At 54.8% G+C, this 15,972-nt stretch overlaps 1 protein-coding gene across 1 annotated transcript; it reads right to left on the reverse strand.

Moving 5' to 3' along the window:
* Positions 1-471: 471 nt before the first annotated feature.
* Positions 472-10,991, reverse strand: CUNH14orf132 (chromosome unknown C14orf132 homolog). Its single transcript, XM_077780830.1, has 2 exons — positions 10,839-10,991; positions 472-7,772 (listed from the first exon to the last, which is right to left on the reverse strand). Exons 1-2 carry the CDS (start codon positions 10,989-10,991, stop codon positions 7,548-7,550), a joined length of 378 nt encoding a protein of 125 aa, XP_077636956.1. The 3' UTR covers positions 472-7,547.
* Positions 10,992-15,972: the final 4,981 nt, after the last annotated feature.

Genomic DNA, 15,972 nt, shown 5'->3' on the forward strand with positions numbered 1-15,972 from the left:
TGCACCGTGCATAAGCCAGGCACCGTGCAGGGCGCAGGGGATTCAAAAGTTGAGTAAGATCCACTTTGCTCTTGGAGGACTCATAGCCAATGGGTAAGCGGATATGGCTTCTGGGATCGCTACAGGTGTGCGGCTGGGGAGCCTGGGAAAGGGTGCAGGGGGGAGGGTGGGGCAGGAGGAGCATCAGGTGACCTGGAGCTGAGCCTTGCAGCCATAAATAGACAGTGTCCTTTAGCTTAAAGCCTAGATTGGAGTCAGACACAGAGAAGTTAAAGCTTTTTCTTTTCTTTTCTTTTAATGATCATAATAGAAAACAACAAGAGGAACAGTGCTAACAGTCAAAAGGTCACGATTCCACAGCCACATTTTTACATCCATCAAGGTTAGATATTTTTAATCCAAAGAGCACACTGAAGCCCTACATTAAGAAATTGCCTATTCATTGTAGTAAAAGTTAGTGATCTAGNGGTGAGTAGCAAAGGATGAAAAGAATAGTTAAAATACCTTTTATTAAGTAAACTACTTACAAGTTGATTATGAAAACATTAGTAGGACGCACAAACGTTTCTGGTTCTCTCTACGTGGAGAATTGGTATCCAGAGAGTGGTTAGTTACAAGAATAAGGTTTTTGTAAAACTTTAAATAGTAGAAAGTGTTAATATGTCTTCAACTGGGGGGAAACGGGGCGGGGCCCGTGGAACAAGGGTCAAAAGCAAGGGAAGATGTAGGTTTGCCCAAAGGCTGTTAGCGTCCCCCCCTCCCTCTCCCCTCTCCAGCAATGCTTCTCAGATGCATTGGCGAGAGGTCAGTTCCCTCAAGGTCCTGGCGTCCAAAGTTACTGGGACAAGTTCGGCCCGACCCTACTATCCACCTTGTAAGGGTTCTTCTATCCAAGCTGAGTCTCCCTGTGAAAACCCCAAGACGGTGGGAATGGAGCGTCCATGGATCCCCAGAGGAATTGCTTGACCGTGGATCACTGCCCTTGGCTGGGACTGTCTGAACTTGGGGCAGCCGCCATGATAGTGCTGTTGCCCAGAAGGGCTCTGATTTACTCCATGACTCACAGATGGGGAAAAGTGGGGCTTTGGAAGAGACGCAGAGTTTTGGAGTCCGAGACAGTATTGCCCAGTGCCGCGTTTCCCCACCTCAGCACTGCTGGTATTTTGGGGTCAGATGGTTGATTCTTTGTTACTGGGGGGTGGGGTGGGGGTTTCAGCAGCAGCACTGGCTTCTGTCCACTAGATGTCAGTGGAACACCACCCCCCACCACGTTGTGAAAAACCAAAATTGTCTCCCGACACTGCCAAAGGTCCCCGGAAGGACACAATTTTCTGAGGTTGAGAACCACTGGCCTAATGGTTCAGCAGCTTTGCTATATAGATGCGCTGGGCTCAAGACCCCCCTCTCCTGCCGACCAGCCTGACCCGGCAAACTCTCCCAAACTTCTCTGACACTCGGTGTCCTCAAGTGTAAAAAGTCTGGAAACTTCCTTCCTGCCAGTTTACAAAGCAGTGGTCAGAACCATCTGGATCGTTTGAACTGGACGTGGGGTGATTCTCCCGTTCCTTAAGACATGGGTGGGACACACACTGGGGTCGCCGGTGGCTGCTGAGCCACACAGAGGGGGCTCGGTGAGGAGTGAGGGCTCTGGATTTCCCTAACGGCCACGACACACAAGTTCCCTGCAAGTACACCCTGTCGGGATTTATTCCGACCCCCCAGGAGGGGTCCTTCTGGGATGATAGGAAGTCAGCCTGCAAAAGGACCCAGAGGCAGGGGATGAACTAAGCAGGTGAATGGACTGTTCTGGGCAGGTGCGCGTCCACCCCTCGGCCTGAAGATGGGTGCAAGGTATGTCCCAGGCACCGTGCAGCCCATCCAACCTCTCTAAAGCCTTTCTCTGCTTTTATTGCCCATCTTGACAGAACACTGATGCCTTTCGCAGCGATTCAGAACAAACACCACAGACTTACATTCCAAAATTTACGTGGCCAATTTTATATACTTTCGACCATCCCGTCACGCTCCCGACAGCTGCCTTTTCTCACGCTGGGGCAATCGCTCCTCTCTCCGGTCACTGTGGTTTGCACTAGATTGTCCCCTGTCCCACCCCCACCCCCCAAAAAGGGGCAAGAAAATGCTCAAGGTCTAATAATCTCAGAAGTGACGTTCTGGGAACAACCGGCCACTATTTCATCCCGACGACCTGAATTTCTCGGAGAGGCTCCTTTTTCTGATCAGAGATTATGAACTTTGTCCCTCTGGGCTCTCAAGCACTCAGCTCAGCTGGCCCGTACCTGTCACTGGATGATTGAGGCCAGGGGCCGGCGGGGACAGGCCGGCACAGAGCATTCAGGCTCTGACTACTGCTCCCTATGACCCCCGAGCATGAAGAGCCTAAGTAACGTCCTTTTCAGATTCAGGCCTCCATTAAGAGCAACCTCGGGCTACATGTAGCCCCTCTTCCAGAAAGAGCCTCAGATTGTTCAAGGCTAAAGCCACCCTCGGACTGCTCTCAGGTCAGCTAAACATTTCTGTGGTCTGAGTCAAGGCTGGGAACTGCAGACAAATTAACCAATTACTCACCACTTGCCTAAACCCTACGTAGGCCCTTTGAGCTCACCTCATAATTAGTCATTTTCAAAAGATACTCAAAGGTCATGACTGGGTCCCCGCCAAAAGTAACGGACACCTCACAGATACTGAATAGTCAAAACTATTACCTTGGATGCTGTACAATTGTAATTGGAGCTTATGTAATGATGTCATACGTACAACGTGTGCACTGTAACACCCGGTCCCTTACCCCGTAAAAACCCTGCTCACTATTGCTCTTGGCTTCACCTTGCTGCCACTACATTGGTAGGTGGGTGAGCCCCTGCTCGAGCTTGTAATAAAGACTCTTTTGTATTTGCATCGGTGTCGGCTCCTTGGTGGTCTCTGGGGACTCACGAATCAGGCACAACAAGCACAGCTCCTTGGCCGACCCGTCGGCACGGTGGCCCGGCCCACCTAGGACTTGCTCTGGGGATGGTCAAGGGCATGCAAGGGATGGTGTGCAGGCCAGGTAACAGGTGGCAGAGCATGATGCCTGCCCCGGGGCTGGAGCTCACATCCAGTGCCACCCTTGCACTCCCTGGTAAATGCAGTGGGAGATGTGCCTTGGACCAGGAAGCCGGAGACTTGCCGGGTCTCCAATCAGTATCTGGCCCCAGTTGCCCTCCCAAGTATTAGATTCTGATTGGTGGCTCTCTAACGCCTCTTTACCACTGTGAGGCTCTGACTGATAAACACGTGCGCACCGCTCTGCCCCTTTCCAGCACCTACACCTGGGACCCCAACAGCCCCGGCCTCAGAGCCCCCCGCCCTGGGACGGTCCCTTCCAGGGGGCTCCCCTTAGAGTGCATGCACGCAGGAAGACACAGGGTTAACCACCCAGCCTGGCGGGCCAACAGAGTTGGATCTGAATCACAGCTCTCTAGAGCTCTCTCTCAGGCACATTAGCCTGGCCTCAGTTTTCTCAACAGAAGAATGGGACAATGACTGATGTGTGCTTCTCTGCACCTCACTTCTGCCCCCCGAGGGGTGATTCGAGAAGTGAATGGGATGCAAACAGAGCACAGCACAGGGAACAGGGGCACAAGAAATGACAACAGTAAGGATGATAATTATTAGTAACATCACTAATACTGATGAAAGAAGGTCATGCTCATGAGGAAGGAGAGTGACATCTGTGTGGATCGGGCAGCAGCGCAGACGAGGGTGGAGTCTTTCCCGTCCTCAGGGAGGGATTCCCACATATGCTAGTGGTCTGGCCGCATCCAAGCTTTCCATTGGGAACAGGCTGGAAAACGGCTTGTTGAGTCTCCAACCAAGTGGTACTGGCCGGCCCCCCTAACACTCTCCCTTGGATCCCAGGAAACCCCTCAAAGGAGATAGATAGAATGGTCTCTTTCTGGGGGGATAAGGGAGGTCAGGGGAGTCTCACTTTCCGCTTAACCTTGATCCCACAGGGACAGGAGGGACAGCAGAGCGATCATCTTACCCAGGCCCACACAGGAGGTGAGATCCCCTCGAGATGCACCTGCCCGAAGTGTCTTTTGGCTTCTCCTCCAAGCTCCCGTGACAGTGGCTCAGCCCCTCCGAAAGCAGGTGTTGCTCTGGGCAGTGAAGTGTTGCACATGCCAACAGACACAGGTGTGGGACACCGTTGGCTTGCAGAGGGGACATGGGGAGACATGTGGCGGGCCAAGCATGAAGAACATTCTGGCAAATGCAGGACTTCTTCCCTGAAGAACAAGAGGCAAGCCCCTTCTTCCTCAGCGCTGGCTCATCGGGTCAAGGTGGGCTCTGGGGCCAAGCTCACCCAGGAGAAACCAGAACGGGAGCTCCAGGCTGGGCCCCGCGAGAGCGGCCTCTGTCCCTCCTGCTCGGGACAGCCCTGGGGCTGGAGAGAACTCCCGAGGCTGGGCTGGGGTGTCCCAGACCATCCCACCTCTCCTCGGCGATTCCGGCAGCCTGCGCCTCACTCCTTGGCTGGGCCCCTTTGTTGGACTCCAGGTATTGGCCAGGGTCCTTTTGCGTGGTCCCAAGAAAGCTGCTCTCTAGAAATTTCTGTGGCCTCATAAAAAAGCTTGTGCTCAACTTTAAAGAGGGGAGCAGGCAACCACCATCCCCGAAGCCTGGACAGAGAGGGCAGTGGGCAGGTGACGGGCATGCCCCATTCTGAGGACAGTCAGACTCCTACCTGTGGAAGAAGCCAGAGCCGGCCCAAGCCACACCATGACGTGGGACCTTGGGAACAGCCCCTGCAGGCCCAGAGCCTGGTTTAAACGTGCCTGGAGGTGTCAGGCAGCCACTGAAGGCAGCGTGGTATGGCAGGAAGAGACTGGCTTTAGAGCCCGATGGTCCAGACTCAAACCCCAACTTGGCACCTTCATGCTGTGTGGCCTGGGGCAAACTCCTCTGAGCTCCTCATCTGGTATCTCTGCATGGGAGCACTGATGCCGGAAGGTAACTGTACAGATTAAAGACGTGCATGTGAGTCTAGCACGGTGCCCGGACAATGCCCCTTGCCCACTACCTCACATCGAAGACAGAACCTAGCTAAGTAAAGCAGGCGGGACAGGACAGCTCACTCTCTGGCTGGAAATCTGTCCTTTACCCTTCGCTGGACATTCACATGCACATCTGTCCTCATCGTTATTTAAGTGGCGGTGGGAAAAACAAAAAACCACAGAGAAAAACACCATAGGAGACTTCACAGAATGCAAAGTTTGGACAAGATGGTCCCTCAGTCTCCCGGCCTCGGGTCTATGGCCCTGTAGCTGAATAGAGAGAAATACTTGAAAATTGGATTTAACCGGCATTTATGCCAGGGGGAAAGAAAGCCTTCATGGGGGAGACCCCTGTGCGCAGAATTTTCCAGAGAGCACCGGGCCTGCCAGGGCTGTTTGGTCTTCCTTAAGGGCTAGGACCACACTCCCTTCCTTCCCCATCATGGTGCACAGAACCTTCTCTTCCTCGCCATGGCTCCAGGCCATTTGGGGAATAAGGAGATGCTGCCAGCCTCTTTTCGGGGCTGCAGGCTCCTCTGGGGACATGGGGACGTGCTAGAGTGACCTCCTAGCATTGCCTTAACCTCTGGCTCTGGACCTCCATGAAGACACCTATCGCAAAAAAGGGCCTTGTTCAGGGGGCGGACGTGGGGGCCTGACACACGGAGGGGGTCTGCTGGAGAAGCAGCTGGGGTGATGGTCTCGCAAACGCTAACCACCCAGCCCAGCCGGCCCTGCAGAGAGCACAGTCCTGTCGGTGATCTCAGAAGGAGCCCAGGCAGAAGGCCCCACATCCCTTCTCTGCAAAGCCCACGCCAGCTCTCCGTGCTCCGGACCTCCCCACTTGAACTGAAGCATTTATGGACGCATATGTGGCTGCGGTGACAGATGTGGCTAAGAAGAGCCGGCGGCCGTCTGCCCGCACCATCTGGAGGTCAGGCTGGTAATCCTGTTATCACAGCAGCTCAGCGACAGCCTCCCAGACGAGCGAGTGGCTGCCTGTGGACAATCGAGATGCCCCTTTGCCCGTTATCAGGAATGCTCATTTCTCCTGAGAGTACAGGGACATGTCCAGCCTTTGAGTACTTGTCCCCAAACGGTACCACGGCTTCTCACCCAGTCTTTCCAGGTTCTCAGCCACAGAGGAGAGGGTGTGTGCTATTCAGTTTCTTTTGCACGGCACAGGGAGAAAGCCACTCCTGGCCTGCATGTGAAGGAGCTCCAAGGTGAGCCTCTCCCACTCTGGTCGGCACAGGGGTGAGGCCTGGGGAAGGGGGTACCATGCAGGGGCCTTTTCTAAGGACAGAAGGAGAGTGAGCCCTTTCCCATGCGGCCCTGTCCCCAAAGCACATCCGGTCCTGCTCCAGTCTTTGTGTGGGGGCTCCCTTGCTTGCCAGGCCCCCCTCGGCTACTGATTTGGAGGAACGTAAGGAGACTGACCCAGACAGAGCGCAGTCACGCCTGCAAGAGAATGTGGGAGCCACGCCAAGGGTCAAAGGCAGGTGTCTGAATACCCCGCCTACCTTACAAAGCTTCCAGACCATCTGGGCATCCTCACCCAGGGCAGCAGAGAAGAGACTGGTTGGTGGGGGCCTGGAGAGCCCTGACCCGACTCAGAAAATGTCCCTCCTGCTCTGACCGCCCCAGTAATCTGTGATCCCAGAAGTCACGCCTCTCCCTCCCATCTGTCAGAAGATGAGGTGGGCGTGAGCCTGCCATCTAAAATTCCGTGATTTCTCAGAGAGGAAAGCATCTTCAGGCGGATGGTCTGAAGACTCGACTCTCTGGCAGGTCTAAAGCTTAAAAGCTCTTCTCTTTTTAAAAAAGAAGAGAAAGTCTGTCCAGCAGATAACCCCTCCTCCCACCCCTGGAAATCTACCCGTCCTTGGGTTTCCTGATGCATCTGGGTCTCGAAAGGGGACAAATGACTGGTGACGGAGGAGCCCTGTCCAAGTCAAATGAGGAACATTCTATGGCCCAGCTAATCACCGCCAATATTCCAAAGGGCTGAGTGGGAAACCAAGGTCGTGCTGGGATCATTCCAGTTCTGCGGGCAGCTCCTGCTTGGCACCTGGCACACCAGGTGTGACAAGCTGGCATAAAAACAAGACACGTGTGTGATTATTGACTGCCAGCAAGCGATCGGCCATGTTCATATTTCAAACCTGACTGCCTGTTCCTTCTGGTCTCACGTTCTTGGAATGCAGTTTCAAGAACTCCCCAGTCTGCCTCTGGAAGGCTCTGCGCAGTCTGGCATCGGGGGGCTGGTAACTCACACCCCCTTGTTTTCTGGATGGGATGGACCACAGCACAGAACGTGGGAAACCAGGGCTGCTTGGCCCAGAAGAGACCGGCGCCTGGTCAGAACTCCTGGTTCCGGAAGGTGGGCACAGACGAAGGCCAACAGCGACAGTGCGCCGAGCAAAGCCCCGCCCTGCTGCGAGCCCGGCGCGGGGTGGGCCGGCCTGGGGCTGGCGGGCACCCCGGGCCTCAGAAGGTGAAGGCGTACACCACCCCAACCACCACAATGTTCCCCAGGGTCGCTATGATGGCAATCCAGAGTAAGACTGCGTCGTTGGAGGACCGCGGAGGCTCCTCCGGCTGGCCTTGGCCATTGGAGGCCGCATGGACGTTGGTGGAAGAGTTAAAGAGTGAGTACTCCGTGCTGAAGTCCTCGTTGGGCGAGTCCATGAAGGCGCCTCCCATCATGGGCAGCTGCGGAGAGGGAGAGAGAGAGAGAGAGAGAGAATTAGCCGGGGCCCGCGGGGCTCTCCTTGTGTTTGTTGTCATGGGCCAGTGCCCATTTTAAGCTATAAAAGTTAGTACTGAGCGCCGTGCCTGGAGGCAGACACCCGCATGCCCATTTCGCAGGCGGAAGCATTAAGACGCGCACCCAGCAGCCTGGCGGCCCGCCAAGACTGCTGGCAATCGGCGGGACTTACAGACCTGCAGTCTAAAGACCACGCCCCTCTGACGGCCACGCCCCTCCAAAGATTGCGCCCCATAATGGCCACGCCCCTTCTAAAGGCCACGCCCTCCACCCCCGCCTGGATTGTAAGACTTCTTCCTTCCTCTTCCAAAGGTAAAGTCATCATGCTCTGCACAGAACGTTAAGGAAACATAAGAGAGGCTAAAGAAAACAATGAGAATGAGCCTCACCACTTCAGGATAATCCTTGTCAACACTGCGATATTTTTCTTTTGAATCTGTTTTCTGTGTATGTATGTGTGAGTGAGAGAGAGAACATATTCAAACATGTGGTTTTACCTTCCTGTAGAAAGGTCCATCGAAGTACCACTTTAACCGTTGCATCCTATTCTACCACAAGTACAAGCCATAATTTAACCAACCCCCTAGGGTGGGAGATTTTAGGAATTTCTTTTTTTCCCTAGTATAAATAATGCCCTGATAAACATCCCGTTCAGACATTTGGGGGTGCAAATAAATGCATGCTTGTTCATGCATTTTTATTTATTGGGGGTGGGCTCCCAGCTGTGGAACTTCTGAGTCAATGTGTACGAACATTTCAGAGCTTCTGTGCACAGGGACACATTCCCCAGAAGAGAGGGCACCAGCATGTCCGCACCCCAGAGATCAGAGTGAAGGCTCCAGCCTGCGGGGTGGGGAGGTGCTGACCCTCCACACAGCCATGGAGGGACCCCCTCCCTGCTCCAGCCCAGGAAGCCAGGGTCCAGGCTTTCCAGGCCCTTCCAGATCACTCCAAGGGCTGATGTGCCTTATGCCCCCAGGGTTGGCTCAGGCAACTCTTAGGCCCGTGGTGTTTGTTTTGGATGGCGCCCGAGTGAAGGAACACTGAAGCTTTCTTTCAACACACACTTCCTGAGCACTACTACTACCAGCATGAAGCCCTGGCATGCTTAGGGAATGTGCAAAAGATGTTATTTATTATTTTTTTATTATTTTTTAATTTATTTCTAGGAGAGAGAGAGAAAGAGACAGCGTGAGCAGGGGAGGGTCAGAGAGAGAGGGAGATACAGACTCTGAAATAGGCTCCAGGCTCTGAGCCGGCAGTCAGCACAGAACCCGATGCAGGTCTCGAACCCACGAACCGCGAGATCATGACCTATGAGAAAGTCGGATGCTTAACCGACTAAGCCACCCAGGCGCCCCCAAAAGATTTTAAATTACCCTCATTTAGGGGCGCCTGGGTGGCTCAGTTGGTTGGCAGCCAACTTCGGCTCAGGTCATGATCTCACAGTTTGTGGGTTTGAGCCTCGCATCCGGCTCTGTGCTGACAGCTCAGAGCCTGGAGCCCGCTTACTATTCTCTGTCTCCTTTCTCTGCCCATCCCCCCACACAAACAAATAAACATTAAAAATGTTTATTTAATCACTCATCTATCCTGTTGGAGGTATCACTATATCCCCATTTCACAGGTGGGTAAGTAGAGGTCAAGACTACAGTGCTACTTCATGGTGGAGTCAGGACTGAGAGCCTGTCAGGCTGTGGAGCCCTGTGCTTCCTGCTCTGCACACAGCTGCCCCGACTCCAGGGTTAGACTCCACATTGGGGCTTGGAGTCGTGAAGGTCACTGCCCCCAGGAAGACTCGGGCCACAGGGGAGCAAGTTGGGGGCCATCTCACTCAGCCACTCATCTGACAAATACATACGAGGCGGGTATTAATTAGGCGCCCCAGCTCCTGACTCTGGGTACAGTGGTGAGCAAGATGGGGTTCCTGCCTTCATGGGCCCACACTCCAGCCCGGGGATGAGCTGGAGGAAGAGGAGAGGGGCCCAGGGAGGGAAGGTGAAAAGCAGGACATCCGACTGGAGCACAAGCCATCAGACCCCCACAGGGAGGCCACCTTCAGGCAGCTTGTGCTTGGCCCCTCCGAATCCCAGAAGCTTCTGTGGGCTCAGAGGAGATCGGCATTACATCCATAACGCAGCTCTGTCCTTTATTTAGGTGGGGACCTGCCAGCCGTCAGCCTGGGGGTGTAGGGACCAGAGGGACACTGGGCATCTCTGGACAGGCCAGGGGCCGAGCCTTGGGGGCCAGTGGTTACAGGGGTGTGTTCACTGCATGGGAACACAGCCAGCGCTGTATTTACATATGTGTGCATTAGAGTTAAGCAGTATTTTAAATTAACATGTTGAGTTAAATTGACATATTTACTATATTAATGACTATAATGATGAACACAAATGAAATAACAGTTGATACATATTCTAAGAAAAATGCAACCTAGAGTTTCAATAAGAGAGCCGTGACCTCCTCCTTCCCCCCACGCAGGTGACAGATGGGACGGGCTGCAGCCGAATCAGGTGCAGGCAGCCTAAGGGGGCTGGGGGGCCGGCAAGGCAGGGCAGCTGTGCCTCTGGCCTGCAGGGAAGGTTCTGGGCCTTCCTATTCAATCCATTCCTGCTTCAGAGCTCAGCCAACAGTACTCTCCACTGGAGCCCTCCCTCCTGCGTGCCCCCATGACCACGTCCTGTCCTGGCAGCCACCCATCCCAGACACAGTCCCACTCTGCTTCCCCAGTGGAATCTCTACAGCCTGACACAGGTCTGGCACACAGTGGTGCCTAATAAATGCTTGTTCACTAATGAATGACAGCCTCTCTCAACTGGGACAAATAGCTAGCTATCACTGTGACACTGGCTGACGGCCTGTCCCGCATCTCCCCACGGCCCCCACATCCACCTGCCCCCCGCCCCCAGCAGGGGTCATGGAGGCCAGCGGGTTCCTCCTGCCCATCTGCAGTGGTCGGTGCCCCAGCCACCCCAGGGGGCCCACCTTCTCTAGTGTCTTCCTCTGACCGCCCACAGCAGAAGCAGGGCTGAGGTGAGGCCGTGGACACACTCTGCTGGTGGCCTCCTGGATGGCGGGGCGGCGGCCAGGGCAGGAAGCTGCACTTTCTGCTTCCCTATGCACCTGGACTTGTTCGGCACGGCCTCCTCTGGGCCCGCCATACCCCAGGGTTTACCCACACCCGGGTGTCCCCACTGGCCACCTCTGTCCCTCCCTCTCCCCCACCCCGAGCGCTGCTGGGTTTCTGGGCAGAGCCCCTTCCCCCCNCCTGTGGGGCCCCCCCACCCCTCCGCCTCCCTCAGGGAGCGCCAGCTCAATGGGTATTTTCATCAAATCCCTGGAGAAAAGGGGGAAAGTGGCCGGAGCTTCTGTTGGGGGAGGAGACATCAGCCCCAGGTGGACCTGACCCCGGCGCCACCACCACCCCGCCCAGGCACTGCTGCCTCCACTGGTTTTCTGCCCAACACCCTCTACCCCACACCCCCTCCCCACGCTCTGCTCCGCTGCGCACATTTACTGCCCCTGTGTCAGCTCCCGTGGAGGCCTTGATGGGCTGCCCTACATGTGGGGTGACGTCTGGCACGGGTCTCACTGGCCTCAGTCAAGGTGTCAGCTGTGCTCCCTGCTTCCCAGCTCCCAGAGGCGCCCACGTTGGCCCGCACCCCGTCCTGTCTCCCAAGCCTGCAGTGTGGCATCTTCCAACCTCTCTCTCTGACCCTCCTGCTTCCCTCGTGTGGGGACCTTGGTGACCACACTGGGCTCACCCGAATAATCCAGGGTCACCTCCAATCTCAGGGTCCTTAACCTTAAACACACCTGCAGCGTCTCTTTGCCCTGTAAGGGGACGCACCCAGGGGCTCGCCTAGCTGGAGCTCGGGCTCCCACTTCCTGGGATCTCTTCTTGAAGCCAGCCACACGGCGCATTCATCTCAAGCTCCCTCGGCCCCATTCTTAACACAGAAAAGGTGACAAGTACAGCCACGTGGGATTAATGAACTCACGTTAGCAGAGGGGCCCCCCACGGGCTGTACATCATAAACCTGAGACCCCAGCGGCAGGATGGTGCCTTCTCCACGGGGTGAGCCCCCTCCTGGGCCCGCACCTGCCGCGACAGTCAGCTCAGCGCCACCAGAGACCACGGCTGGTGTCTGACGGGCGCCGCTGCCTCCGAGTTTGGGGACAAGGGCAGGCTCTGGGGCTCGAAAGACTCGGGGTGAATCCAGCTTCATCACATGGAGTAGAGCTGGGGTGAGTCCCTTAACCCCTTTGCCTGGAAGAAATAAAGATAATGCTTTCTCTTCAGTGGAGCCAGCAGGATTCTTGCAAGAAGGGAATAAAATCAAATATGATTAAAATGTGGCGCATGATAGTTACCCAGTAAATCCTCATATTCTCTCCTTCTATCGTTCCTGTAGAAATTCGGAACCAGGAGCCTTACATACGTCTCTTCTCCAGCTGCTTAAGGTGAAGGGAGGGAATGGGGAGCCTGGCGTCTCAGGTCGTGTGCATTTACACGATAAATTAATCAGACACTCGTTTGCAGGTGCGGCAGACCGCCCTCCTGTTCCCCAACTTCTGTTCAGGCCGAGAGATATTCCAAGTCCGGCCAGCAAGGTCATTCAGTCCATCTGTCTCAGGTGTTTGGTTCTTTATCTGATGTTTTTTTCCCCCTTTGTCAAACAGATTCGACATTCAAAGTGCCGGGAAAGACATGAAAAGAAGATTGAATGGCAAAATCGTGTGACTAGAAAGCAAGCAAACAAAAAGCTCAGCCTCTTTTGCATCGTTTGGGAGTTGGGAAGAGCTCGGAAGGCCAGGAAGACTCATGGTCAGAGTGAGGGGTGGCGGCTGGAGTCACCCCAGAAGCAGGTGGTGAGAGAAGCATCTGGAAGGTCCCTTGGAGATGCCGCATCTCCCTTCTGGGGGTGGCCAAGGGGCCCTTCGCACACCAGTGGGCAGATGCAGTCACTGGTGCTCTGGGAATGGAGCCCTTGGGTGAGGTTTCAGCTCAGAGCAGATTTGGGCGGTTAAAGCTCCCAAATTCAAACCCTAGAAGAGAGGGGCCCACGGAGGCAGAGCAAGAGCTTGGGTATCATGTTGCTGAGTCACACTCCCCGTCAGGATGACACAGGGTAGGGCAGCGGCCGGAGGAGAGGGGAGCTCATTTCCCCGTCAGAGGAGATGGTCACGTCCAGGTCAGGAAAAAGTCTGCTGGCTTGTCAAGGAGGGGGCACCAAGACAGGTCGGGCAGGTCAATGTTCAAGGTCAGTGTTCTCAAGGCTGTGCTTCTTGACGATAACTTCAAGGAAGGCAGGGACCCTCCCTGTTACCCACAGTATCCCCAGTGCCTAGAACGGAGCAGGAGCTCAAAACAATATTTGGTGAAAGAATGAATTCCAGCACCATCAGCCAAGAATTCGGAGGGTATGCCGAGATTCAGTCTAGAGCCAACATTTCCCGGCTGGGTGATCCGGGCCCATTTCCTAATCTGTCCGAGGTTCTGGATTCTCACCAAACCACACGGAAACACCAAACACTGCCTCGTGAAGGGGGCTGCCAGCAGGTGCGAAATGCTTTCTGTGGGGGGAGAGGCAAGTCGCAAGAGAAACTCAGAGACCCTCCTTGAAATTAAAAACATGCACACGGAATACTCTGTATTATGCTTAGATCCACACATACGAAATCAAGGTATAAACACGAATTGTGAGCATATGAGCCAGACTCACCATGGCTGTTGCCGCGGAGAAAACGGTTGGGGACAAAGGAGACTGGTATTGTCTGAAATATTTTATCCTAAGAAAAGATGAGCAAACATGCTGAAATATTAAAAATAGTATCTTGTGGTCACTGAGCATATGGGTGTCTGTTACTTTTTGGTATTTTTATTTATTTTTTATATTTTATTTCCTTTGAGAGGCAGAGAAAGGGAAAGAGCATGTGTGAGCGGGGGAGGGGCAGAGAGAGAGGGAGAGAGAGAATCCCAAGCAGGCTCCTCGCTGTCAGCTCAGAGTCCGACTAGGGCCTCAAACCATGAACTGTCAGATCAGGATCTGAGCTGAAACTAAGAGTCAGATGGTCAACTGACTGAGCCACCCAGGCACCTCACTTTTTTTTTTAATTTTTAACATTTATTTATTTTTGAGAGACACAGCACGAGTGGGGGAGGGTCAGAGAGAGAGGGAGACACATAATCCGAACACAGGCTCCAGGCTCTGAGCTGTCAGCACAGAGCCCAACGCGGGGCTTGAACCCACGAACCGTGAGATCATGACCTGAGCTGAAGTTGGACGCTTAACCGACTGAGCCTCCCAGGTGCCCCTGGTATTTTTAAACTTCTAACATTAAGAGCAATGCTTTGAACAGTGGAGTAGATCGCAGACGAGGTGGCTACAATCACCACTGGGGACCCAGCACCTCTGTGAGGCCGGGATGGTGCCCAGCCCCCCGGGCCGCTGTCTCTCAGTGTTGGAGTCACGCTACATGGCACGTGGGAGCCTAGCACGGGGTGGACGGGTTCCAAGGCGGTGTGGCTGCTGTGGACCCAGCCCACATGGCAGAGCTGCTCTGAGGAGGAGGCTGGCCCCCACGTCCCCATCTGTTCCCGCTGAGAAGAGGGAGGTTGGATAAATCTCCCCCAGGCTGGGCCTCGCCACAGGAAGGAACAGAAAATGCTTTCAAAAGGAAACTCTTCAAAGCCTGGTAACCAGAGGTGGCCCTGGCAGACGCCCCCTGAACCCTGCCCAGGCTTCAGAGGAGGCGACAGGAAAGACAAAGGGCTTCTGTTGCTGGAGTCTCTGTGCAGTGGGCTTGCTGGCCACAGGCCGGTCCCCACCAGACCCTCCTCCCTTAAAAGGCCATCCTCGGGTCCCCGGGGCGTCCTAGCCCAGCCACAAGTAGGATCTGATGCTCCCGAGCGGTGGATTTCAAAGTTACATTCATACCGGGGGAAAAAGGGCTAAAAACAGCCATCTTGTCCCCATCCCCAGGGGGCGGTGGTACTCTGGTCTGCTCATGGCCGGCCACCTGGGTGCTGGCCTCGCCGCAGCCCTGTTTCCCCCTCTGAGCCTCGCTTATCCGGGAGAGGCTCAGGTGAGTATTCGCCGAGGCCAAGCGGAGCTCTCAGAAGCCCGCACCAGACGCGGAGAAAGCCACGGTCAGGTGCAGAGGGTCCGAACGTGCGAGCCGTGTGGCTGGTAGACAGGCCCTCAGAGAGCATCCTCGCCCAGTTAAATCTGAACTTCAGAGAAGCAACAACAAAACGAATGTATAAAACACTGCACTGGACATACTTACAGCGAAAAACCGTACTGAAACGTTCTCTGACGTTCAGGTTTATACCTGGGTCTCCTGTGTTTTTATTTGCCAAGCCTGACGACTCTGTGTGGGGCTGCTCTGATGGACGGCTGCGATTTCAGAGTCCGTGCAAGGGGCCATGCCCTCAGTCTCGTCTCTCCCAAGCACACCAGCTGCAGCCCCGGCTCTCTGGGTGCCTAGTTCACTGGAAAATTCCAGGGATGCCTCTGAGCCAGCCTGCAATCATTAGAAACGTAATTTCTCTCATTACTAATTCCCGGAGAGTCTCTGTGGTCCAGATCTCAAGGCTGGGTTCATTGAGAGTGCCATCCGTCTGTTTGTTATTCATTCAACAAACACGGAAGGCCTACTCGGCGCCCGCAGGTGCTAAACAGACACTACGGATGCCAGAGGGAAACCTGACTCTGACCTTGGAGGGCTGGACATTTAAAAGGAATACAGACAAAATGTCAACGGCATTTCATGCCCTTTGACAGAGATGAGAAGAAAGCTACAGATCTCACAGCATGAAGGAGGGCAGCTGTGGCTAATTCCTTGAGCTGAAGAATCAGGCGTGGGGCTGAGCCCTGGCTCTGTTCCTTTCTGGCTGTGTGACAGGACCAAGTGACTCCCCCTCTCTGGGCCTCCGTCTTCTATCTGTAAAATGACGATAGTAACGGGAACCACGCGCTGGGGGGATGAAAGGCCACATCCCGGCTTTAGGATTCAACACCCGGGGGCCCTAACTGTCCTTCCTGTCATCCCTGGCTGGGCCCAGCCCCCCGGGGCCCAGAGCCAGGCCTGTTCCCCTCTCGGGGCCTCACCATCCCAGGGAGTTTTTGGTGGTCT

Source organism: Crocuta crocuta, unplaced genomic scaffold (assembly GCF_008692635.1).
Source record: "Crocuta crocuta isolate KB4526 unplaced genomic scaffold, BGI_CrCroc_1.0 scaffold299, whole genome shotgun sequence".
In the NCBI taxonomy this organism is placed as follows: domain Eukaryota; kingdom Metazoa; phylum Chordata; class Mammalia; order Carnivora; family Hyaenidae; genus Crocuta; species Crocuta crocuta.

Coding starts and splice junctions, on each gene's coding strand:
- CUNH14orf132 (XM_077780830.1), bottom strand. CDS start 10,991: ATGGCGGGCCCAGAGGAGGCCGTGCCGAACAAGTCCAGGTGCATAGGG. Junction 7,773..10,838: donor CCCTGCTTCTGCTGTGGGCG/GTCAGAGGAAGA, acceptor CCCTCTCCGCAG/CTGCCCATGATGGGAGGCGC.